Here is a 25,874-nt window from a genome sequence, read left to right on the forward strand (position 1 = left end):
TAAACTTAATATCGACTTCATCGCCTAAATATCGATCCAATACCGATGCCAACGTGGTATCGATATAGCCGATACTTTGGATCGATCCGCCCACCAGAGCCGGTTTCTCCCTGAAACTGAAGCGGACGCCGGTCGGACGAAGCCCACATATCCGCGTGTTTAAAGACTAAAACCGACGTGTCAGCGTTAACCCAACGGGACAACGAATTCAGCCACTAAACCGGGTAAATATTCAGCCTTGACTCGGCTGCTGGTCGTTAGCTGTCGGCGGCTAATGAAGCTAATGAACGTTGTTAGCTTTAGCCGCCGCGAGCTAACCGCTGTCAGCGAATAACTTCGCGACTAAAACTCACACAAACATTTCCAAATGTGTGAGTAACGCTGCTTTTTTTTTTTTTATCATTTTTTTAAGATTTCAGGAATAGCGGAAAGAAGGCTAAGGAGCGGGAGTTCGGATAATTTGTTCCAACTTTTAGCTGTCAGTGTCTTCGGGGGGGAGAGGACTTCCAGAAGCCGGTGAGGGGGTACCCCACAGCGGCCCGTATCAGCGAAGGAGGCCGGGGACAGGTGGGCGAGGAGCGGGACTCTACTGCGCCCAGGGACGGTCTATCTCCGGGGGGAAAGTTTTAAATCTACACCGGGATTATTGCTCACAGGGTGCCGGGTCATCCGGACAGAGACCTCATGAATGGAAATCGGAACAACAGGTGGGAGCTAATGCGGTGTTCAGGTGCTGCTAAGTTAATTTGAGACTTCAAACACAGGTCTGACCCCATTGATTGGGAATTAAGACAGATAGCTAGATAGATTTTTAGATAGAATTCAGTGTCCAGTGGCTTCATTACATGTGATATAATATAATAATAATAAACTATATATGTGAGCACAGTCCAGTTGTTTCCTCTCAGCAAGGTGTTGTAGAGTCTTATGTCCTGAGGGACAGCTGTCCTCCTCAACCTGTCCATGAGGCAGGACAGAGACAGCTTCTCTATGGTGTCGTGTGGAGGGCGGTGGACATTGTTCATGAGTGGAGTTTGTGCAATGTCCCTGTCTGTGCCACTACCACACAGCTCGTCTTCTCTATCTGTTTGTCCAGCCATGAGGTGTCTTCCTCTTTCTTCTTCTTCTTCTTCTTAGTGGTGTCTCCCCAGCTCACCTCAGAGTAGAAGAGGACACTGGTAGCGATGTCCAACAGCTTCTGGCAGATATTAAACAATAAAACTGAGTCTACATTAGCCGACCGGTGCAGTTTGTGATGCTTTCACTTACAGGTGCTTATAGGTCTGAGCCACCTCTGCTCACTCCTCGTTGATGGTTAAAAAGTTGGGTAAAGTAGCCATTGTGGTTTTAATTCTCCATCAGACAGGTGCATCAGGTTCTCGGCTGTGTTTTCCGGTCACGTTTGAAAATGTGCGTTTTGTCGCTGAACCAGTCTCGCTGGTTTCGGTCTGCGTTGGCTGGTTCAGCTTTTTTTTTTTTTTTTTCGTCTGAATGGCAACCAGAGTTACAGTAATGTAACTTTCAGTGACTGTATTGATTACTAATCAGTTGGGGAATGGCATAAAGTTAAGTTTTTCACCGTGTCAACGGGTTGCAGCTTGTTCTGGAGTCAGTTTTAGACTGGGAGGAAATAAACTCGTTAGTTGACGCACGCTACATGAAGCAAGCGTCATCAGAGATTGACGTAAACTTAGAAATCTGATATAAGTTGATCTTTTTGTTTCTAGCTGCAGGCGGTGGTTTCATACACTTAGTGTCTTATAAGCTAAATCTTTATTGTGTCAAGTTTATTTCTTTTTCTTCGTCATTGTCGGTGTCATTTAGTTCATTTTAATTATCAGCCATCACTTAAATTTCTTCTTCTCTTCCATCATTATCACTCTTATTTCAATTAGGAGCTAACTCGTTACTAAAGGTTTTATTTCTTCTGCTTTTTAGTCAAGTTTATTTTTTATTTTTTTGCCTCATCCTCTTTGAATTTATTCTAGTTACCAGTTAAAAGTTTTGCCCTTCTGCCTTTTTTTCTGCCATGACTTGTCTTTTAAAATCCTCTTGAAGACTTTTGTTTGACTGGGTTTACTCCACAAACTTAAACTATATCAGGCGGTCAACTCAAACACAGAAAGAATAGAAAAGGTGAAAGGAACAATTATTTGTTTAATAGGATGGGATGTAATAAAAATCTTATTTTTTTTTTGACTGAACTCGCTGGAAGTCCAGCAGGAAAACATCTTATTCCACAGGCCAGTTCTCCCCTAAATGAAGCTTAGTAAGTGTTGGGGTAAAATGTACATTATTTACTGAGTCGTAAAAATACTTAGTGCTGTCAAGCTTGGCCCTGGATTTGTCTTTTGAAACTCCTCTCCCAGAGACTCTCTAACTCATCCTCTCTGGTTTATTTCCAACAAAGCAAACACTTTATTCTCTGTCTTTTGTTTATTGATCACTTTGTCTTTGCATTGTCAGAAAAAAGCTGCACATTCCCACACTCACAGAAAACATAGGCTATGTCTCGCTATTTTAACCTGTCCAAAAGCCAACAATATAATACATTTATAATAATGATAAATCCAAATTATTTCTTAATTTGACATAATGGCAAAAAGTACGTCAGATTTGTTGGCGTATAAATCAGAAATATTATGAGCACGAGTATTAACGAATGAGTCCTCGTGAAGGTTTTCAGCTTTACTGGAGTAACAGTGTCAGTGTGTTTATGGGTTAAACGTGTGGGTTGAATGTCAGGCCTGTGTGGTTCATGTGTATGATGAAGCCTCCTAATAAGTGGTCATTAATTGCTCCGTTGTTGCTCGTCTTTCGCGTCTCATCCTTGTGCGTTAACTGCTCTCTGTCCTCGGGAGCTCAGGATGTTTTTCCCACAATCCTTTTTCAAAACAGATCCGCTTTTGTAAAATTAATTTTTGGAGACGTCAGAGGTTTTTTATTTATTTATTTATATATATTTTTTTTTGTGCTCCGAGATAAACGAGACAAATCTGTGTGTGCCTGTTTTTCTTCCTCTTATCAACGGTTGCCATGGAGAAACCCTTAGCAACGTGGGTGCCGTCACCATGGGAACTGCACAGGGGAAGAAGCGACCTGGGGATGCATCAGCAGAAAAGTGTCGTCTTTTTAGTGAATGACGACTCGGTCTCATTCAGTAAATAATGTACATTTTACCCCACGAGTCTTTAATAAGATGTTTCCTTGCTGGACTTTCAGTGAGTTCAGTATAAAAAGTACGATTATTTCACACGTCCCAAGCTGTTAAACAGCTAATTGTTCCTTGATTAATTGAGTTGACAGTCTGATATAGTTTAAGTTTGTGGAGTAAACTCATTCAGTAGATGTTTTAATGCCCTTGAGAACCGGCATCCACATATGAGGACATTTATTTTTTCAAAAACTGCTTCCTGTTCAAAGATCATGCTTAGCTTTTATATTTTGTAGGTCCTACTGATTCCAAATACCTTGGAGAAATTAAAAAAACATCCCATTAACCGTTCCGTTTTTATGTTTTTATATTGCAAAGCGCTTTGTGTTGCATTTTTATTTTATAAGTGCTTTATAAATAACGTTTTATTTGACAAAGCAAAAGATATTACCCTCAAAGTGGTGGTAAAAGACATAAATAAAAATAAAGTACTTTAAGTTTTTCAGTCATTTCAATTATTAAACCAGTTAAACCAAACTAAACGGTTAATTGACGGTTTATTTTCCAGGTCACAGCCGTTTTACCTCGTCATTACTTTTACTATTTTTCTCTCGTACAACAAAGTGCAGCTGTTTTTTTCCAGCTGTGTGCGTATGAATGACTTCATGTCATGTTGGTCATTGTGAGTCTCTGTGTCGTGGATCCTCTGAGTCACATTCATGGAAATTGTGTGGTTGTGTGATGTCGGCTTTTATCTTTTCTTTTTTTTTTTTTTTTTTTTTCTTTCACCGAGTACTTTCCAGTTTGGCATTTCTGATAATTGATGTCAAATTAGTGTGCCATGCCGCTCGCCTACTTCTCCTTCTGTCTTACCAAAGGCCACGTCAGTCAAGAGAAATCCTCGACCGCCGAGCTGGTCTTTATCTGAAAATGTCACCCCACTCAGTGACCTTTTACCCGGTCATTATCAGATTGATGCAGGGGAAGGCGGCGTTGGTCTGTTTGTTTCAGTTTTGTCGGTTTAATATGAGGCAATGTTTAACATCCCTGACGATGTTCAGTTCCGGCTCAGACTTTCCTCCGTATTAACCACTTCCTTCCTGCTTTAGTTTTTTCTTTTTAAGCTCTTTTGATGAATTACATGTAGATAGTTCAGAATTGACACGGTTTCTGCTAAATTGATTGGTTAGTTTGTAGATTTTGCAGGATTATACTAACTTTTCTTCCTTTCTTTCTTTATTTATTTATTTTTTCTTACTAGGAGCCGTTGGAGCCCAAGCCCTGTTTTCGTTGCCACGGCGACCTGGCTATGGCACCATTGGAAAGCCCATCAAGCTTCTGGCCAACTGCTTCCAGGTGGAAATCCCCAAGATTGACGTCTACCTGTACGAGGTGGACATCAAGCCGGACAAATGTCCTCGACGGGTCAACAGGTGACAGAAAAGACCTGAAACTAGATTTAGTTTGTGGAGTTTATTTATCTGTAGCTGTTTTTACATCATTTTACGCAAAATAAAAGCAATATTTCTGAAATTTTCATTGAAGGATGTTGTGAATTCTCTTTGATATCAATGCATCTGGAAAACCACCTCGTGATATCTGATATCTGAGATGTTTTTCAAAATGTACATATTTTTATTGCAATGTTTGGGTTTTGTGCGTTTCCAGGGAGGTGGTGGACTCCATGGTGCAGCATTTCAAGGTGACCATCTTCGGTGACAGCCTGCCGGTTTACGATGGGAAGAAAAGCCTCTACACTGCTAACCCACTACCCGTCGCAGCTAGTGGGGTAATTTTCCCATTTATTTTTTTTTTTAACGTTAGCAAATGAGACTTTTAACGCAGATTAAAATTGTCAGTGACCAGTAGGACTAAATTGCCCCTCTGCCCTTCGTACTTCAGGTCGATCTGGACGTCACGCTGCCGGGCGAAGGTGGGAAGGATCGCCCGTTCAAAGTCACCATCAGATTCGTGTCGTTGGTCAGCTGGCACATGCTGCACGAGGTCTTGACGGGCCGAGGCGTTCCCGAGCCGCTGGACCTGGATAAACCCCTGAGCACCAACCCCGTTCACGCCGTGGACGTCGTCCTTCGACATCTGCCCTCCATGAAGTGAGTTTCCATCCTCACACTGACCGAACAATGAGGATAAAACTTTCAATCCAGCTGGTTCTTAATTAAGCATGAGAGCTGTATTTCTTGCCGGTTACATCCCAGATCATGAAATGTGATCCGAGGATACCTGCATCCGGCCGATACTGTATAGCCCTTTTAATTTATTATGCAGTCGGTGCAATTTACCGGGTGCACGTGTTTCCCCTACAACCCTACAGCCCAGGTGGGGTTTGAATTCAGTATGGAGATGTGGATTAAAAGCAGCTCTTTATGTCTTTGGGACGTGTCCATTTACCAAAAATAGCTCTCAGTAACTTGAACAAATTCAGCACTTGTGTTACGCTGCACCCAGTGAACCTCAGAGGAAATGTAACTCCTAGCCACGGCAGAGTTTTATTTCTGTGTGTTAACCTTTGTCCCATCTTTTTGTGTCCCCCCTGTCCTCACCAGGTACACCCCAGTTGGACGGTCCTTCTTTTCCTCCCCAGAGGGCTACGACCATCCACTCGGCGGGGGGAGAGAGGTTTGGTTTGGCTTCCATCAATCTGTCCGGCCAGCCATGTGGAAGATGATGCTCAATATTGACGGTCAGAGACGTTTAAAGGAATGGTTTAATAAAGCAGGTTGTTAGCATGGCATAAAGACAGGAAATGAGGCAGAGCTGGGATAGCGGAGCGATCTGTGATCTCTGTTTATTCTTCAAAAAAAAGCAGTTAGCGTCATTAACAGAGGAAGTTATAGGGATCACACACATTCATTGTTTCTTCAGTCAAAATTGTTAAAGTTCACAGATCAAATAGAATATCAAACAGCACAATTGACCACCAGGAAATATGTTTAGGCAGAGGGAGGGAAGATGTATAACTGAGAACAACGAAGAGAAGTTTTTGTTTATCTGTTTATGGTGGAACTAAAACAATGTCCGAACATAGAGCAGTTTAAGAAAAAGTATGAAAACATGATTTTTAAAAGGTACAAGGATGACAAAAAAGAGGTTGACGTAGTTTCTTTCTTTCTTTCTTTCTTTCTTTCTTTCTTTCTTTCTTTCTTTCTTTCTTTCTTTCTTCTCTCGATGACTGTTTATTTCATTACAATATGAGTATTTGGTTTATTATTATCATTATTAGGAAGTGGGTTAATTGTGGGACTAGATAAGGACTAGTTAAGGTTTTTACTTCCTCCCACTCCTTTTTAAACATGCACAGAACAAACTTATTTGGCTCTTTGGTTATTTTTTTTTTATGTTTACCTCTGTTTACATCTTTATTTTGTTCTATATTTAATTATTTGTTTATATTAAAATAGAAAAGGATCATCTAATAGTGCTGTGTTCAAGTGCAAGCCCCAAAAAAGATCAAGTTTATTTCAAGTTTGACCAGACGCAGATGACATCATTCTTTATTGTCGGTAGTTTGTTGATTTATGTTCGGTCTGACCGGCGTAGCCAAAACAAGCCACAAATAGTTTTACAGGTTTCACTTCAACCTACTCCACCTAATCTGATGTTGATCTTGTTTGTATGAACAGATATGCATCACCACAAAAAACAAACGTGTGTTTCTAAATACTGTCCCTGTCCTGTGTCATTCCAGTGTCGGCCACAGCTTTTTATAAAGCCCAGCCAGTCATTCAGTTCATGTGTGAGGTTCTGGATATTCACAACATTGATGAGCAGCCGCGCCCTCTCACCGACTCCCACAGAGTCAAGTTCACCAAAGAGATCAAAGGTGCCTCACTGTACTTCCTTTGTACTGTTAAAAAAAAAAAGCTCCTCTACGTGACGTTCAGTATGTTTTTAAATGATTCGCGTTGCATCATCTTCACAGGTCTTAAAGTTGAAGTGACACACTGTGGAACCATGCGTAGGAAGTACAGAGTCTGTAATGTGACGCGGCGTCCTGCCAGCCTCCAGACGTATGTTTCCACATCGCACCCCAGCGGTCGCTAACCCACAATCAAAAGCTGTCGCTGGCTGATTCAGCCAATAACAAGAGATTCTTTTTTTTTGGCAGGTTTCCACTGCAGCTCGAGAACGGTCAGACAGTCGAACGCACGGTGGCTCAGTACTTCAGAGAGAAGTACAGTCTGCAGCTGAAATACCCCCACCTGCCGTGTCTGCAGGTGGGCCAGGAGCAGAAACACACCTACCTGCCCCTGGAGGTGAGCACTGCTGGTGACTGCATGTCTCTGTTCTCAAATGCAACAAGAGTCGTCTCAGGACGTGAAAAGATTTACACATTTATTTTTTTGTGTCCAGTAGTTTGTACACAAATATATACAGATATCAGCATAACATAACATAACATCAGATAACATAACATAACATAACATAACATAACATAACATAACATAACATAACATAACATAACATCAGATAACATAGCATAACATAACATGACATCAACATAGCATAGTATAGCGTAGCATATCATATCATATCATATCATATCATAGCATAGCATAGCATAGCATAGCATAGCATAGCATAACATAACATAACATAACATAACATAACATAACATAACATAACATAGCATAGCATAGCATAGCATAACATAACATAACATAACATAACATAATATCAAATAACATAACATCAGATAACGTCAAATAGCATAGGGTAGCATAGCATAACATGACATCAAATAACATCGCATAGCATAACATGACAATAACATAAGTAATAGCAGCAGTAAGAGATAATAATATTAAAAAGTAATCATAATGATAATAATAATAATAATAATAAAATGAGCAGTATTAAATAATAAAACTATAACAGGATTCGGCTTCATTTGCACTTCCAAAATTTTTGTAAAAAAAAAAAAGTCAAAAATCAGAAAGAAATAATCAACCAGAAACTTTCTAATCTTGGACACAAAACAAACCTGTGTAGAAAGTCGGCATGTTTCACATACTAAACTTAACCATGCAATAAAAACAAATTAGTCTGTTAAACAGGTTGTATCAGGGGTTGGATTAACCTACTTCTTTTATTTATTTAGGTGTGTAACATCGTTGCGGGTCAACGCTGCATTAAGAAACTGACAGATAACCAGACGTCAACCATGATCAAAGCGACGGCCCGCTCCGCCCCGGACAGACAGGAGGAGATCAGCCGGCTGGTGAGGATCCCGTCAGCAACAACGACACGAAGCTTGTTTTTCTTCTTCGTTTCTCTCGGTTGAAATACTTTAATTTGTTTTTTTCTATCCTCCCAGGTACGGAGCGCAAACTATGAGGCCGACCCGTTCGTCCAGGAGTTCCAGTTCCGAGTGCGAGACGAGATGGCTCAGGTGACGGGCCGCGTCCTGCCGGCCCCCATGCTGCAATATGGCGGCAGGGTGAGCTCTGAACCCTTTATGGTACCTTCTCCTTTAAATCACGCTTCATTACGCATGTGTGTCATTCAATGTGTGTGTGTCTGTTTGAGACAGCAGGGTTTCCTCTTTGTTACATGATAAACCGTTCATCCTAATATTTTAACTTTAAAAAGTATCTGGCACCTTTAATATTGGTTGTTCTTTAGAAGCAGTCATTCCCAACCTGTGGGCCAGATAATTTCCAAAAAAAGGATGATTTCTGTGTGTGTGTGTGCACATAATAGTGTTTTAAATGTTAAAACTCAGTTATGTTTGAAAGGATATTTAAAAATGTTAAAATGTTATTTTAATTATTTAGTTTTTCCTTCAAGTATTAGACATGTGACAAGCATATGGGAACTTTTGTAGTTTTCATAGTAGTTTCCGGACCACTTTGTATTGCACTTGACTTGTTAACGTTTATTTGACTTGTTTACGTTTGATGCTAATGACTGAAACTGGAGTATAATTATGAATAGCAGCATCAGGGAGAATTAAAAGGAAAGAGACAACAGATTAATGGTGAATTAACATGTTTCTCCTGTATTCAGTTCAGTCTTTTATGTTCAAGGCCTCCGTTAGGGCAGGAATTTCTCCATTTGACCTTGTGCCCTTGGAAAAAAAAATATCTAAGGCTACGGTGGCCTTGATGTCCTGCGGTTTTGCGGTTTGTGGTCTCTTGCCTCGTGCCTGTTAACGATTGACCACGTTGATGACATTCTGGATTCTTATTGGGCAAATTCATCAGTGGTGGGTTTGATTCGAGCCTGGCGTGAACCGCTGGGAGGGGCTTTAATAACGGGTTAATGTGACACCAGTCGATCACCGGCCAACCAGGAGACTTAATCAAACGCACCCACCCACTTGTTCCCGCGTCTGTGACGTTGACTTTTCACTGAAGGGAGAGAGAAAGAGAAAATGTTGGCTGAGGTAAGACTGTGTAATAAATTAACGAACGAAAAATATAGGAATTTCAACTTAACTTATAGGGTCTAAATTTGTTACATTAAATTAAACGTTAAATATAAGCGTTGCTTGTACAGTAACGTTAAGCCGTTACAACGTCGACCAACTGTTAACGTTAATTAACGTTAATTACGCTAATTAGCTTGCTGTCAAGTTTTTCCTTGGTCTAACTTTAATTTTTAAGGTCATGGATGTTACTACTGCTTGTTTCTGCCGTAATAACATACGTGATATGCGCTGGCTGTTCATAGCCACTTTTTAAATCAGTTTTAGCCGTTAGCACTGCTTTGTTACTGGTATTGTATGTTTGTTTTGCTGTTTAACCGAAGTGTAACTGCCGCCATCTTGGCCAGGTCACCATCGCGCGAGATTTTATCTCAATGTTTTCGGCGTCATTACAACATTAATATTTACTTTTATTAACTTACCCCTCTAGTAATAGCTTTGCTAAGCAAACAGTTGAGGGAGACGGGAGTATTTATTTATTTATTTTTTGAGCGAATATGAGCTCTGAAAACGAGTTGTGTTTGTGCAAATGCTACATGCTATACGTCGTTGAAAAGCTCTTTTTCCTCTGATTTCATCGATATAAATGTATTATAGAATTCAACCAACACAGCCGACTGTTCAAAACAGTAAAAACGCGAAACGAGCATAAACTCACCAGAAAAGCCTCATATCGATCAAACAATCAATATTATCCAGGTCAAAACGCTCCGTTTGTATCGATAAGGGTCCAAACTGTTCATTTCAGTCGTATTTTCAGCCCAAACATTACTGGTAGTTCCATAAAAATCCACGAAAATAATGTTTCAAATTTTGGACGAAGAAGGAGATATGTCGCAATCTTCGTATTTTATCAAAAAATACACTCCCTTTTTACCATAGTTTAATGTTTAAATAGCCACTGAACTCTGATCCTTTGATTGATACTAAGTATGTGCCCTCACCAAAACAAAACAACTAACTAAACAAAGATATGTCACTTCCCCAGTAAAGTTAGGTTGACTTTGCAGAGAGACTTTCAAATGATAAGCAATGCAAAAAATTGGATTTTACTTCACTAACTCTGTATCAGTTACTCTAATAATTATAAAATATAATTCCCCTGAGTGTCACCTTTCAGTGGAGCCCAGGATTATGGTTGTACATTGTTGAAGCATTCAAAAGTTATGCCCTTTTTATTCAAAATGTGTCCAAATGGTACTGTTTGGACACGCCTGATTATACACTTAGAAAAAAGGGTACAATAAACTCAGTCATTTTTATATTCAATTTGAACTGAAAGTAGGTAAGACTTTATTTTTTGATAATCTTGTGTTATCCAGATGAGATCTGTTCTCAGTTTCCTCTGACGGCATCAGATAGCAAAAAAAATCAGATGAACCCTTTTATTTTTAACTGAACCTTGATTCCTCCAGAACAATATCACTTAGAGTGACTTTTGTGATAGAAACTTCAGAGTCTTAGCTGTCAAAAGAGACCGAGACCATGTATGAGCTCCAAACTGTTCGTGAACTGCTTTCAATTTACTTTGGGTATGTCCCAAACAGGCGTTTTTCTGAGAAAAGGCCAGAATGTTAAGGGGTTAAAAAAAAATCTTTAAAGATGCAGCTAAAAACTGCAAAACAATGGACACTTTTATCAGGAGGTGAGTAGTAATTATGATTCAAGAGGCAATAAGATATTGTAGTTTGTTTGTTAACTATCTAACAACACACCAAATTCAGGGAATCAGCTTGATAGTTTCGACTGAAATTTCCTCAGAAGTGTCATTAGTCCTTAAATTAATTGTGAACTTAAAATCATTGTTTTATTTTATGGCCTCGGTACCGTGGCTTTTGGTCTTTGTGCCCTCAAAAAATTTACAACACAAAAGCCCAAGTGGCCTTGCACCTAAAATGAAAAAATTCCAGGCCTGGTCTCCGTATTTATGGGGTCGGAGGTTGGCCGTGAAAATTTACTTAAAAGTGGGCCCTGAATTGGAAAAGGTTGGAAACGACTGCTTTAGATAATTACTGTACTTTTAACTATTTTTTTTATAGTGGAAACCCTGTTGTTATTATTATTGTTTTTTCATGTTTGAATTGCCTTCAGTGTGCCTTTTTAATGAGGTTCCACTTATGCATGTCTACCATAAAGCATGCCACATTATCAGAAGCAAATGAATGTTAAAGATTAATGAATGATCAGTCAATCAATCCATCACTGAGCTCTGACTGGCTGCCTGAATCCTTTGACTCTTTGAATCCATACATTCTCCGTTTGTCCATGTTGTCATTGTTGTTGTTGTTGTTGTTGTGCGTGTCTGTGCGCCTCCCAGCCCCAGCAGATCAACCCTGCACTGTCGTTGCAGAACCGCACAGTGGCCACACCCAGTCACGGCGTCTGGGACATGAGGGGGAAACAGTTCCACACCGGAGTGGAGATCAAGATGTGGGCCATCGCCTGCTTCGCCACCCAGAGGCAGTGCAGAGAGGAGATCCTCAAGTGAGCTCAAGAAAATAGTTTGTAGCTGCTCAGTTTAGTTACTTGTTAACAGAAATGGTCCGGCAATTAAATCAAATGATTAGATTAGATTGTTTATTTATAGATTTCAGTTCTGATCTACAAATTACATGTTTGTCTTCATCTTGATAGTTCATTAAACTGTATACATTATTTTTCCACTCAGGAGTTTCACTGATCAGCTGCGGAAAATCTCAAAGGACGCTGGGATGCCAATCCAAGGCCAGCCATGTTTCTGTAAATACGCCCAGGGAGCAGACAGCGTGGAGCCCATGTTCAGACACCTGAAGAACACCTACGCTGGGCTGCAGCTCATCATCGTAATCCTGCCCGGCAAAACACCTGTCTATGGTGCAAACCTTATTTCTAAATTTTCACAATTCTACCAAAAACAAACCAACTAGACTTTATTTGTCATTTAGATTTCCATCCAAATTAAATTCTGGTACAATGACTCAGAGCACAGTAGGAATACTGATCAGAAACAGTATATACAGCATATATACAGTATATATATTTAAAAACTTTGTGTAACAAATGGAGATTGTGTCCAATTTATTTATTTAAAAGGACAAGATTTACACGTTTAGCACGTATCGGCCATTGGCCAATGCAGGACTAATATCCTGTAGAAACAAGAGAATTGAATCTAGAATTGAAGAATTAAATCCAATCTCTGACTTACAGCCGAGGTGAAGCGGGTCGGAGACACTCTCCTGGGAATGGCCACCCAGTGTGTGCAGGTGAAGAACGTGGTGAAGACGTCTCCTCAGACCCTCTCCAACCTCTGCCTCAAGATCAACGTCAAACTGGGAGGCATCAACAACATCCTGGTTCCACACCAACGGTAAAATAAATAAAGTTTGACGAATGCTGTCTTTATTTACATAGATTTCTGTCAGTACGTTTACATGCAAATGAAAAAATGTAAATGCATGTAGCACGTTACTCCGACTAAAATCGGAGTTCTCCTTATCTAATTAAGATATTGGAAATCAATTTCCCCCACCATGTACACGCCTTAATTGGACTTTAACTGGGCAGCACGTGTGTGCATGCACCTCAACCACTGCGCTGAACTATTATCCATTTGGTTGCTTGAAATGCTGGTCTGCTGCATTAGGCTCCGGTGGTTTATTACTTGACATAATACGTCAACCAGAAAGGGGACCATATTAACCTGCTGAAAAGACACATATCGCCACCTAGTGTGGAGGCGGAGGACATGTTCCCGTCACTTATTTGATTTTGTCTGTTGCATGTAAACTGAGACAAGGACCATGTAAACGCACTGAGTGATGTTTCTTGTTTCTTTTACTTTTCTCCACAGTCTTTCTCCTGTCAAAGATCGTTAACTGTGTCACTTTATGACAGACTGGTTTATTTTTTATTTTCCTCTTCCATCCAGACCGTCTGTTTTCCAGCAGCCTGTGATCTTCCTCGGGGCTGATGTCACTCATCCTCCAGCAGGAGACGGGAAAAAGCCTTCAATTGCAGCGGTGAGACTTTACTGTAGCAAATAGCTTCTTAAACTACAATAGTTCTTTTGAAACTAATGAAACTAGTTTCAAATTTCACATTCAGCGTCTGCTTCTGAAACGCTTGGAGCTATAAAACCCACACACGGTTTCATCTGCAGTACTTTTCTTTCTCCAGGTGGTGGGCAGCATGGATGCACATCCCAGCAGGTACTGCGCCACAGTGCGGGTTCAGAGGCCCAGACAGGAGGTCATCCAGGACTTGGCTTCTATGGTGCGAGAGCTTTTGATCCAGTTCTACAAGTCAACCCGCTACAAGCCAACCAGGATCATTTTCTACAGGGACGGAGTGTCAGAGGGCCAATTTAGACAGGTATCGACCCTTCTCTATTTCCTTTCCATTTTCATGAGGTCTCGAACACTTAACACTAGGTGCCTTCACAATATCAGATTTTCACTTTGACGAAAAAGTCACGGGTAACAATATTATCATGATTTCAAAAATGTAAATAATAACGACAAAATCCAGGAAATGCGTCTTCATTTTCCAACTTTATTTATGTAACTTTCTCTCTTTTGGGAGGTGATTTACACTCAAAATCACGGTAGAACAGAAGACGAAAACAGGGGTAGATGTAACACTGTGTTCAAGTGGCACTGGATCAGTCGAGGACCAAAATACAACATCACAAGAGTCAGAGCACCAACTAGTCCACAGCTGTGCAAGCAGTGATGTCATTGTTGCAAGGCCTCACTGACCTTGACTTGTTTCCCACTCAAGCTGAAATAAAAAACAGAGAATTTAGATGAACACTAACTGTGTATTTGTTTGTGTAGGTGCTTTACTATGAGCTGCTGGCTATCAGGGAGGCATGTATCAGTCTGGAGAAGGAGTACCAGCCGGGGATCACGTACATCGTCGTACAGAAACGCCATCACACGCGCCTCTTCTGTGCAGACCGCAACGAGCGGGTGAGAAACACAGGATGGAATTAATGAGCCAGTGTGTAGCAGAAGGGAGAAGATACTAAAGAAGGATCTGATATTTGTTTCTCTTCCAAGGTTGGACGAAGTGGAAACATTCCCGCCGGCACCACAGTGGACACAGACATCACTCACCCCTACGAGTTCGACTTTTACCTCTGCAGTCACGCTGGGATCCAGGTAAATATCATCATTCGAATCAATACTTTATTTATGTTGTGTTGTATGTTATGTGACACCAGCAGCTGTTGGAGAAGGGAAACCTGCAGCTTCCAGCTTCACCTAAATTTAGCCGCTCATTGTTTGCTCTCTCTCTCCGCGGAGCTGCCGCCTCCTCCTCCTCCTCCTCCTCCTCTCGGGTGCGATTAACTCCTCTCTCCTCCCTCCAGGGAACGAGTCGGCCTTCCCACTACCACGTGCTGTGGGACGACAACTGCTTCACCGCCGACGAGTTCCAGCTCCTCACCTACCAGCTGTGCCACACCTACGTCCGCTGCACCCGCTCCGTCTCCATCCCGGCGCCGGCCTACTACGCCCACCTGGTGGCCTTCCGTGCTCGCTACCATCTGGTCGACAAAGAGCACGACAGGTCTGGAGGATTTTTTTATTTATGACACATTGATTTTGGCACATGTTGGCAAATTAGTTAAACCAGTGATGCATTTAAGGACCGGTAAGGAGATAATAAGCTGCAGTGAAAACCAGATGACAAATCTCAATATAATTATTAATAAATAAATGTTACCAAGATGAAATGAAGAAACAGGGATAATTACAGTTTTGTTTATTTTCACATATTTATTCATATTTAAATTGCTATGTCTGTACTGTCAATAGCAGTGCGACCGGAGTCTGTGCACAACATTTTTCCCTCATTCATAAATTGGGGACATTTTCGAGGACAGCTTTAGCCGGGGGACAGTCATCCAACCCAGCAGTAGAATCCAGACTTTAGGGAGCAAACGTACTTGAGCGTGTGTTTAAAAAACAAACTCTTTGTTGGCTGTTTGTGAAATTTTGTGCTCACATTCTGTGCATCTCCTGGGGTCTAAGCCTCCTCTATCTTTAAAACCTAGTGACGCCCCTGGTATTAGGTTCACAAATCCAGTTTTGTTTACAAAGATTTATGTGAATTAAGGTTTTGCTTCTGACTCTTGTTGTTCTTTGTTGCCACAGTGCGGAGGGCAGCCATGTCTCAGGGCAGAGTAATGGCAGGGACCCCCAGTCGCTGGCCAAGGCTGTTCAGATCCACCACGACACACTGAGGACCATGTACTTCGCCTGAACGCCTCCTCCTCCTCCTCCTCCTCCTCCTCCCAACCACACAGCCAGTCTTAGTGTCCGACTCCCACGGGGCCGCCACGTCGGTGCAGCTCCAGTCTGTGGAAGTCAACTGCAGCAGCTGCGTAAGAACAGAGAGGAGTTTTGACAGAAGCTTTTATTTTAGCTGGTTTTATTTTATTTTATTTTATTTTATTTTATTTTATTTTGTGTGTGTGTGTGTGTGTGTGTGTGTTGGAAGAACGGCGGAGCAGCCCATAAGCCTCACGCTGAGCCTAAATGCTGCTGCTGCTTTGTATCGTAGACGGTTTTACACGTTTTTGTTTGTGTGTTCTAAGCCTTTTAGATCGTGTACGTTTCTCTCTTGAACAAATTTAGCTTCGTTCTCAAAGTGGCGTGTTGCCTTAGAGGTTACTCTTCTGTCCCCCTTAACGCCACTGGCTCCTCACGGTCCGTCAGCCAGACAGGAGGAAGTAACTCTGCACTCCACCAACACAGACACTGAATAATTATTTTTATTTTTTTAAATGAATTAAACAAAGCCACAAAGTCAGATGTTCTTAGAGGCAGCGTTGTTGCCTCACTGCGACAAAAAAGCTCTTTCAGCTCCGATAAGATAAAGAGTGTTAAACCAAACATTGTACTCTTGGATTTTATCCCCCGTGCTATTTATGATATTTTTTTTTAAGATTAATTTTTTGAGCAATACTGCACATAGAGAGGACAACTCACCAGTTCTGACGACCACAAAATTTTTTTCACATTTGAAGTTATTTATGAAGATAAGGTGCAATAAGGTTTTAATGCCGGGAGCGTGGGGGGTTCGGACGTTTTTAACGAGTATTCAAGGAAGTTTTGTCAAGGTTTCGGTGAAGTAGGATTCAGGAAAGTGCGAAAAGAGATTAAACAAAAGTGCCTGATGTGGAAGGTTTTTAATCATAAGTCGGTTTAGGTGCCTCGGTCCACGTGTTTGGTTAAAAAACAAAACAAAAAAAAAAAATCCCAGACACTCGAGACTGGAGTCGATCTCACTGCTTGTGTGGATTTAACGTTTGTTTCCTCTTGATCACAAATAATGAAACGTTTATCTCATAAAAAAAATCATTGATCCACGATGTTACCACAACAACGTTATACCTCAAAATTATATCAACAATAAATATGTTCATTCACACCTCAGTGAACTTCACTTCGGTCTGATTACAGGTTAAGTTTCCATCTATAATTTATCTGATCACGTGGATGTAGTTTTAAGTTTAATTCTCATTACTTTTTGTGCCCATTGAGAAAACAAAACGTTATTACACACATCTTGTCTGGTCTATGGAGAAGGATTATGGCCACTGTAAAAAAAAAAAAAAAAAAATTAAAATCATTTATAATAATCTTAGAAATTGAACTTTTCTCAGAATTTTTAGTTTTTGTTCTGACTTCATTGTTCTGATGATTATTTTACTTTAATTATATATATATATATATAAGTGCTGTCAAATGATTAAAATGTTAAATCAGATGAATCACAGAGTAATTCAGATTAATCGCGATTAAATATCGTTTTATATATCTTTTTTAATCTGTTAATCGCATTTCATTTTATATCAGGAAACAGACTCAAGAAAGAAGGGAACATATCTGCACTACAGAACAACTTGAAACAACGGAGCAACTTTTTGTCTCTTTTTTTTTTTTTTTAAACCAACATTTCTCCACATTAATGTGGCTCCTACGTTCCTCCTCTTTCAGCAGCTACCAAAACAAACTAACTCTTTGACATTGTCTAACGGGAGGAGAACTGATCGCTTCATATTTACAATGCTGCTGCTACTGAGAACAGTCACAGTAGCCAGAGACATTCAGCGTTATCGCAGTCATTTTGACAACCCTAATGCATTTTTTTATTTTTATTTTTTTTTTTTGCAGTGGCCTACACCCTCTCCTGTTTGTGTGACCTCTTTATGATGCAGCTATATTTAAATATATTTATACATGTGTGAATATCAGAGCAGCCATTAGTGGATTAGTACCTGGCTCCGTGGCCTCTGAGGATTCACTGTTTACACTCAGAAACTGAGCTCCAACAAATGTCATATTTTCTCAATAATCTGTCTATAAAAAGCCTCAGAAAAATCAGTTTTTACGACCATATAACGCAGAAAAGAAACATCTTTGCATAAAAAAAAAAAAAAAAAACCAACAACTTCAGTCGACTTGTCTGTTGCAGCTCTCTACAAATATCTTCCTGACTCGGAGGAAGCAGCGTCGTTATGCAATAATGTTTTCTGCCTTGAGCCGGTCACGAGCCGCGGTGCTGCTGTTTTTAGGAAGACGTCTTGAATTAACAGTTTAGTTTAAACGCAGACGAAGCCTTCAGGTTTCATCTCTTGGACCAAACCGATGTGCCTGGTTCGGGGGTGAGTCGACGCTCACGGCCTTAAAGCTCGCCACGTGTCGCCAGAACCAAACTATAGCTGCTATAAGAAAACAATGATTTAATTAATACGTCATCGAGACACAGATCGGTATTTTACTGCACTTAAAAAGTTTATGGTTCGATTAGATATTTAAATGTTCGAGGAGTTTTAAATATGAAATCTGTTCATTACCAGCAGTCGGTTTTACTTGAAGGATAGTTAAACACAATTAAAGTCAGACTGGAGATATATTTATATTTAAAGATATTAACGTAATGCACATACCGCTTATTTTTCCTAACAGAGTCTCTTTTTCTGAAGGTTAATAACTCGGTAGTGAGGAGGTTTGTTTCGTCGTGTTGCGATCTGACGACCCCTCCTCTTGCCTGTGAACGCCTCCCTCCGCATCATTTTATCATCTCAAAAACTTCACCTTCTCTATATATATATACACATTTTATTTTTTTGCACGTTCACGAGAGGAGGAGGAGGGTTGATCGACGGTGTTTGTCCGTTAACAGACTGTGCCTTTCCCCGATGGTGCTGACAAAAATGAAAATAAAACACGAGTAGGTTTATATTGATACATGGGAATACTGTAAGGTGTGTGTGCGCGTGTGTGTATATACTGTGTATTTGTGCGTGGATACCTCTGACATATGCCAAGAACACAAAAAATATGCAGAACTGATCCTCTCGGAGCCGACAGGACCTAAAATATCTAAAAACAAATCTTAATATAATAGAAATAAAACAGGGGAACACTCACGACTCTATAGGTAACGAGTAGATGTTATGTAGCATTATTTATTTATTTCTCTAGGGGCTTAACGCCTGCCTGCAAACACCCCCCCCATCTCTTTTCTTTTTATGTTCATTCTTATATGGACGGCAATAATGAAGCAAAGTTCCTGTGCAATCCCTTCACTGTGTTTCTTTTTTTTTCTAATGTGAAATTCAGACGTTTACAGTTTTGTTTTTTTGTTTTTTTTTTCTTGAGTGCCCAGGATTCCCCCCCCCCCCACACCAGTTTTGCGACACCTCTGTAACCGTACTCCAGGAGATAAACGATGTTTGGGTTTCACAGTATATTAACATGCTGTTTGTTTTTTGTTTGTTTTGGTTGATTATGAAGTTATGAAGTCAAACTGTATTTTTTTTTTTTTTTTTTGTGTGTCTTAACACTCACCAGACTTTGAGCCTTTCTATTTGTCATATTTAATTAAGTTTTTTTTTTTTTTTGGAATAAATACTCTATGTATAAATCCTGTGCACTTGTTGTGATGCATTTTCACTTTAGTTCCTTCGTTTTTAAAATAAAAAACAAAGAAAACCTCTATAAACAAAGTGAAGCTTCTCGTTAGGTTTAAAATCATTTGGAAACACGTTATTATGAAAATATCATTTTCTTATTTGTGAGCGACACAAATGTAAGTGGATGTCGAGACTTTATTAAAACCGGCTGTGAAATGAATTCGAGTCACAGATGTTTAGTAGCATTTATTTATTTTAAGCTACATTTTTCATCCTGAGAAATTCTGACAAAAAAAAAAATTGAGCTTTTTTTATTCCTTTTGTACATTTATTTATTCAACAGATGTTGATGCTTCACAAACAAAAACCTGCTGAGAGTTAATCAGACATAAAACCAGTGTTTAGACCTGAAACTATCATTTTTAATTAATAGAAATTCTCAATCTTTTTTTTAAATATTTCACACAAAGATGTCTTTCAGTTCCTTTAAATGACCTTATTTACTTATTTTTTTCTCTTTTAATCTTATTTATCATGAATCAATGGAAAATAATCAGCAAATTAATCATGAATAAATTAAAAAATAAGCATTATTTTGAGTCCTAAACACAGCGTTGTGCTCCAACTGAACCAGTGCTGCAGTAAAATCATGCTTTTAACACCTGAGTAATAACATGAACAGTCTCAAAAACAAATGTATGTTTTCCTGATTATACAGTATATTTACTTGTAATTACTTCTACATGCATCCAGCATTTAGCATTTCCTCTGCACATGCAACATATGGAGAATTAAACAGTAAATTGTGTGTAACGGCAACAGAACCCTATAAAGGGACGTTATTAGCCTCCGCTCCACCTGCACAGGAGCGCTGCGTTCATTATTTCTCGCAGGAAATGGCCAGAGGACGTTTATCAGCCAGTGTTTGAAGTCCCTCCAGAGCGGTAATCTCTGTGTTTACACTTCCGTCTGGGACGCGCTCAAAACTCCCTATTAACTCAGGCCAGTGTACAGTCTGCACTTCCTGCTTATGTGGTCCGGCGTGGTTTTAATTTGCTTTATCCTCCGCTCCAATAAACCACTTGTCTCTGATTAAACAGTGTCCTCATTGTGTCCCGAATCAAAGAAAGAGGATATTTGACCAGGGTGGCGTACATATGTAACCGGACGGGACGGTTTCCTGCTTTGTTTACACCCGGAGGTCAGAAAGCTGGAAACTATTGTTACATGTCGGCTAAAGACTGAAGACAATGCCAGGGTTACTGGTTCAATTATAGGTCTGACTATATTTAGTATTGATCCTGGCTGATGTTTAAATGCTTACTTTTATTATATTTTATTATATTTAATAACTTCAAAGAGGGATCCTTATTGACATGACTGAAATGAGGCACCACAGGTTTCTCTGAATGACTTTCCAACTGAATCCAATACTGCTCCATTTATCCGCAACTCATAACTTAACTGAACTTGCCACATTTTAGTATTAAACCCTTGTTTTCATCGACTGGCGAACATGTGTTTTTCAGAGTTTCCTTTCCTTACCAATAGTAAGTACGACCCAACTGTATTTAATGTATTAATGGTGAACATAAAACTTAAAGGATTCCTTCAAAGCCAATGATACTTTCACATTTCAATGCCTTATATTCTTAATTTGTCCATTCCTGATGGCATCTAGTGAAATGGGGTGCCACAGGGCTCTATCCTCGGCCCACTTCCTTTTTTTTTCTTTCTTCTTAACCAGCATTTTCCTTCTTACTCATTTTATCATCTTACAATGTATGTGCTTCATTAAAGGTTTGACTTGTCTTAAGTGATACTTCCCACTGTAACTTCTTAATCAAAGACACAATCAGTAATGTCACTTTTATCCTGTCTTTTAAAACTTAAATGGGCAAAACTTGACAGACTGGGCTATTCATTTTTTAACTCTTATATGTCCTGGAGACTTATGTGATTAAACAAATATATATAATCACTCTATTTCAGACTAAAGATCGTCTAATCCACTGAATCTGACCAACTCTCTGGGGCTGAACCTCAAACTCAATCCAGTGCTGCTTCATTTTAGCATTAGCCGAGCTTGTCACATACCAGTATCCGTTTCCTTTCTTGATGTTAGGATCTTAGACACCTGAGTTTCCTGTTCCCTCACACACATTAAATATGTACCCCTGTTTTAGTGGCTAACATAAAACTTCAAGGCTTACTTAAGTGAGTGAAAGTCTGACTGCAAGCACTTGGCCATTTTTTTATATATCCATATATCCGTACGTGCATATATATGTGTAAATAAAATACTTTAACAGTCTTTCAAAAGCTAATTCATATGAACAACTACTCAAAACTTTCAGGAAGGAGCCGTTCCCTTGTATTTTTCAGTCTTGGGTGGTTTCTGCCGAAGACCCCTCAGGATGTGCAGCTTGGCCACGATGTTCCTGAAGCAGTGATTCAACATGCTCCGGACGGCCGCCGACGAGAAGTAGAAGATGACCGGATCCAGGCAGGCGTTGAAGGTGCTGGAGAGCAACGCCACGTTCCTCCACTCCTGACTCTCCTGGCGGATGAAGCCGACCACGTGGGAGGCGTTGTAGGGCCCGAAGCAGACGGCGAACACTATGAGCGTGCCGAGCGCCAGGCCGATGGCTCGCACCCTCCGCCGCCTGCCGATGTTTGGGAGGCGGGACAGGATGAGGATGAAGTTGACGTAGCAGAAGCAGCAGATGACGAAGGGGATGCAGAAGAGAACGAAGAAGAGCTCCAGGCGGACGGGCAGCACGATCTTGAGCTCGTCCTCCGTGAAGTTCAGGTAGCAGGTGGGTGGAGGCGGCGCGGGCCTGCTGCCGTTGGTGTGGTCGGTGTCTTTGCCCTTGTTCCACTGGAAGTAGGGCATGATGTAGACGATGCTGAGGTTCAGAGAGGTCACCACCCAGAACGTGACGCTGGCGATGACGGCGTAGCGAGGCCGGCGGCACAGGGAGTACCTGAGGGGGTAGGCGACGCCCAGGTAACGCTCCACGCTCACGGCCGTGAGCAGCAGGGTGCTGTTGTAGATGGTGACGTAGAAGAGGAAGCCGGTGAAGGGACAGAGCTCGTAGGGCAGCAGCCACTCCATGTTGTCGGACGCCTCCTTCATTTTAAACGGCAGGAAGGTCAAGAAGATGAGGTCCGAGATGGTGAGGTTGAGGAGGAGGACGTCTATCGGGGCGGCCCGGCGGTACACCTTGCGGCAGAAGGTGCAGAAGGCCAGGATGTTGGCGGGGACCCCCATCAGGAAGGTGAGGATGTAGACGGAGAGCAACAGGTTGCTGTTCAGCATGGCGGCTGCTTCAGGTCAGGGACGCACACACTGTCACAGACGCTGGATGAAAGAAAACACAAGTCATGAGGAATAAAATCAAAGTATTCGAACCTTGTTGTTACAAGTTTGACATGTGTGCTAAAGGTGAGGTTAGCTGAGTGGTTGCAGTGGTAGGTTATGAGGTTGTGTTTTTATTTTTGGCTTTGGTTTGGTTTACATGTGTGGGGCAAACCATAAGTATCCCCAACCGACACAATTATGTATTTTGTTGAATAGCAGTAAAAAGGACTAAGCTAATCTCTTAGTGACTGAAAGTCATGGGGTTGTGCGGTGGCAGCATGGAGGGGGGGGGGTGGTGCTAGGACTCACTGTGAAGCCTTCGTTGTAACTTAACGAAACATCTGTGAAGGGAAGTTCCCACTTGAACTCGGCTAGGCTAGTTAGCTGCTATCTTCTTGTTGGTTGCTAGCTGGTAGCTGACTGCTAGCTAGCCTGCTGGTTCAGTTGGAATAGCTTGTAAATGTGTTTTGCCTCTGATCTCGGCTCAAGGGATTGTAACGTCTCGTCCCGTGTAATAATGAATACACATTTAGCTTCTTTTGAATCGGTACACGAAGAAAAAAATACTACAGAGCTAATGTGACAATACCACAATTAGGTCACCACTGAAAAACCCAACAACGGGCTGGATTGATTGGCTGAAGTTTGGTCATGGTCGGTCATTATCTGTTTGTTCACCGTGTGTGTTTTCCTGTTTGCCATCGTGAGGCTGACAACTTTGGTTTTTCAATGAGACGTCTCAGCAAATATCAGATTGAAAACGACAGATGTTCTTGTCACAGTGAAGCTGAACCGTATTCGCATCCGGTACCAGGTAAACAAATGATAACAGGCGCTATAGTAACAGCTAAACAAAGGCTGGAAAATAAGAGTATTGTCAATGTCCAGTAAAAACAAAAACAAAAACAAAATACAGTTTAGAAGCTCTTTGATTTAGAAGCAATAAAGATAAAAAATACATGGCAGCAAACACAATAAACTCTACAATATAAACATGTAGAAGCACACAAATTAATGTAGTCAGTGCAGCTACAATCACACCAGATTGCTTCTTGGAAATTTAAACAATAAAAGGACGAGTTTTTATTTGGTGGTACAGATTTAGAACTTCTGCCTCAAATATCTCTCAAACCAAACAGTTAAAAACTTCACACTTTTGATTTTTCTATACACTCCCTCTCCAGTTCATTAGGTACGCTGGAAAATTAAAGCATCCTAATATAGCAGACATTGAAGTAAATCCTCTTCCTCACTTTATGTTGAAACGGCGTCAGAAAGGTGGTGATTTAACATTTCGGTGGAACAGACATAATTCAGTACAACTACAAACCACAGCCTCTAAAACGAAAACACAATTCAGTCAACATCTCTCTGTTATTTTAAACTACTGTTCAACACCATAACCCTCATAAAGATAAGATTTACTGCACAACTCTTATAATTAGTGTGTTTTTACTAGCGTACCTAATGAACTTGATTTCAGGGGCTATTTAAAGGACACCAGTGGTGTTATTAATTCTTTGAGTCACTTCTACTTAAAAACATAAAAACCAACCATCTGTTTTTGTGTCTTTCAGACATTTCCTTCTTCATTTCCCTTTTAGTACATCAATGACATCATGGAAACCTTTAAAAACACGCCACAAACCTGCACTTCTGTCGTAGTTTTCAAATCAAATTAAATTAAATCAAGCTTTATTGTCATTTTGACACCTGTTTCTCTCTAAATTCAGTGCAGACTTAGAAAAAAAATAGGTAAAAGCCACAGTTCAAATAATTTAAAATATGCTCAAACTAAAAGACTATTTTTAATATTATGTTGTTTTTTTTCATCAAGTAGTAATAATAAATGCAGGTCCTTGTGTGCATAGACAAACACATATATAAAAGAATAAGTAGGTATATATTTAGTCGAGTGAAGCTGATGAACAGGAGTCAAATGAGTGATGAACTCACCTCTGTCAGTCTTGCAGGTGCAGCTTCTCCATCCCTGCCTCCTCTCTGCGGCTGCAGACCTCTTGTGAAACAGGACTGTCTGATCGGATCATTACTTTGCCCTTAATCTTTCCCCCAATATCTGCTATCTCTCCGCAGATTGCGGAAATTTAATTAGCTTCTGGATGCGCTCTTTGTTCTTTCGTGTTCTCCAAACATCAGCTCCGGGCAACCACTCAGGAGCCGGGACGTGACGTCAGTGGAAAGGTGTCATGTCTTTTTTGAAGTTTTTTTTTCTTTCATTTGTGGGAAAGATCCAGAGAAGGAGACGAAGAAAAAGCTTTAAATGTGTCTGAGGCGTCCACAAGAGGGCAGAGCATGATCTTCACTTTGGTTTGTTGTTATTCATCTTGTATTATTATTATTATTATTATTATTATTATTAGGTTAAGATGAAGTGATCCAGTTCACTTGGATAAGACGTCATGTGTTAGGTTTATTCTCAGTTATCCAGGTCACTGTATATCAATGAAACACAACTCAAACAAAGTTGATGAGTTTTTTTAAGACGTTTCATCCAAGTCTTCATTTCTAAATGACTGGTTTAGGTTTTTATTAGGATTATTTGTGGGTTTTCTCCACCTGATGTTGTGTTTCTAATGATAATAAAGCTGCTAGTCAGTCATGTTCTGCTGAAAAACATGAGGCACAGACGTGTTTATAATGAATGAATGAATGAATGAGTAGCAGCAGGTTCATTTTCTTTAACAAACCTGTGCTGCAACATTTTTTGAACGTATTATCTGCAGGTTTATATGAAAATCTGACTTTTTAACACCACAGGTGCATAAATAATAATAAAATTAAGACATTATCACAAAGGACTCGTTTGAGTTTTCTTCCTTTCTAAACGACTGATGAGGAGATTTTATGAGGACCATCTGTGACTGATGTCCACCTGAAATACACACGACTGAGGTCAATAACCACCTGGTGCCATGTTTGGAACGATAATAAAGCTACTAGTCACGTTCTCCTCAAAACACGAGACGTATTTATAACG

The 25,874-nt window shown here is 40.4% G+C and overlaps 2 protein-coding genes across 5 annotated transcripts; one reads left to right on the forward strand and one right to left on the reverse strand.

Moving 5' to 3' along the window:
* The first annotated feature begins 80 nt into the window (after positions 1 to 80).
* Positions 81 to 19,532, forward strand: ago3b (argonaute RISC catalytic component 3b). 4 transcript variants are annotated; one of them, XM_047605753.1, is made up of 20 exons: positions 81 to 224; positions 413 to 707; positions 4,416 to 4,587; positions 4,823 to 4,943; positions 5,057 to 5,265; positions 5,719 to 5,855; positions 6,861 to 6,995; positions 7,095 to 7,182; positions 7,281 to 7,428; positions 8,274 to 8,393; positions 8,490 to 8,633; positions 11,920 to 12,086; positions 12,271 to 12,455; positions 12,792 to 12,951; positions 13,513 to 13,603; positions 13,761 to 13,955; positions 14,420 to 14,554; positions 14,645 to 14,746; positions 14,956 to 15,155; positions 15,743 to 19,532. In XM_047605753.1, the coding sequence occupies exons 2-20, from the start codon at positions 689 to 691 to the stop codon at positions 15,849 to 15,851; spliced, it is 2,637 nt and encodes an 878-aa protein (XP_047461709.1). In that variant the 5' UTR covers positions 81 to 224; positions 413 to 688; the 3' UTR covers positions 15,852 to 19,532. The 4 variants fall into 4 exon arrangements, with proteins under 4 accessions (XP_047461709.1, XP_047461711.1, XP_047461710.1 ...); XM_047605755.1 differs by having other exon boundaries at positions 11,953 to 12,086; XM_047605754.1 differs by having other exon boundaries at positions 8,490 to 8,612.
* Positions 19,533 to 21,865: 2,333 nt separating this feature from the next.
* Positions 21,866 to 22,959, reverse strand: LOC125020287 (free fatty acid receptor 3-like). Its single transcript, XM_047605637.1, has one exon. It carries the CDS (start codon positions 22,832 to 22,834, stop codon positions 21,866 to 21,868), a length of 969 nt encoding a protein of 322 aa, XP_047461593.1. The 5' UTR covers positions 22,835 to 22,959.
* Positions 22,960 to 25,874: the final 2,915 nt, after the last annotated feature.

This window comes from Mugil cephalus, chromosome 14, assembly GCF_022458985.1.
Source record: "Mugil cephalus isolate CIBA_MC_2020 chromosome 14, CIBA_Mcephalus_1.1, whole genome shotgun sequence".
NCBI classification, from domain to species: Eukaryota; Metazoa; Chordata; class Actinopteri; order Mugiliformes; family Mugilidae; genus Mugil; species Mugil cephalus.

Bases quoted from the DNA above. Each gene is read 5' to 3' on its own strand.
- LOC125020287 (XM_047605637.1), bottom strand. From the start codon at position 22,834: ATGCTGAACAGCAACCTGTTGCTCTCCGTCTACATCCTCACCTTCCTG.
- ago3b (XM_047605753.1), top strand. The intron at 4,588-4,822 runs GTGACAGAAAAG...GTGCGTTTCCAG, and splicing joins TGTCCTCGACGGGTCAACAG to GGAGGTGGTGGACTCCATGG. The intron at 8,394-8,489 runs GTGAGGATCCCG...CTATCCTCCCAG, and splicing joins AGGAGGAGATCAGCCGGCTG to GTACGGAGCGCAAACTATGA.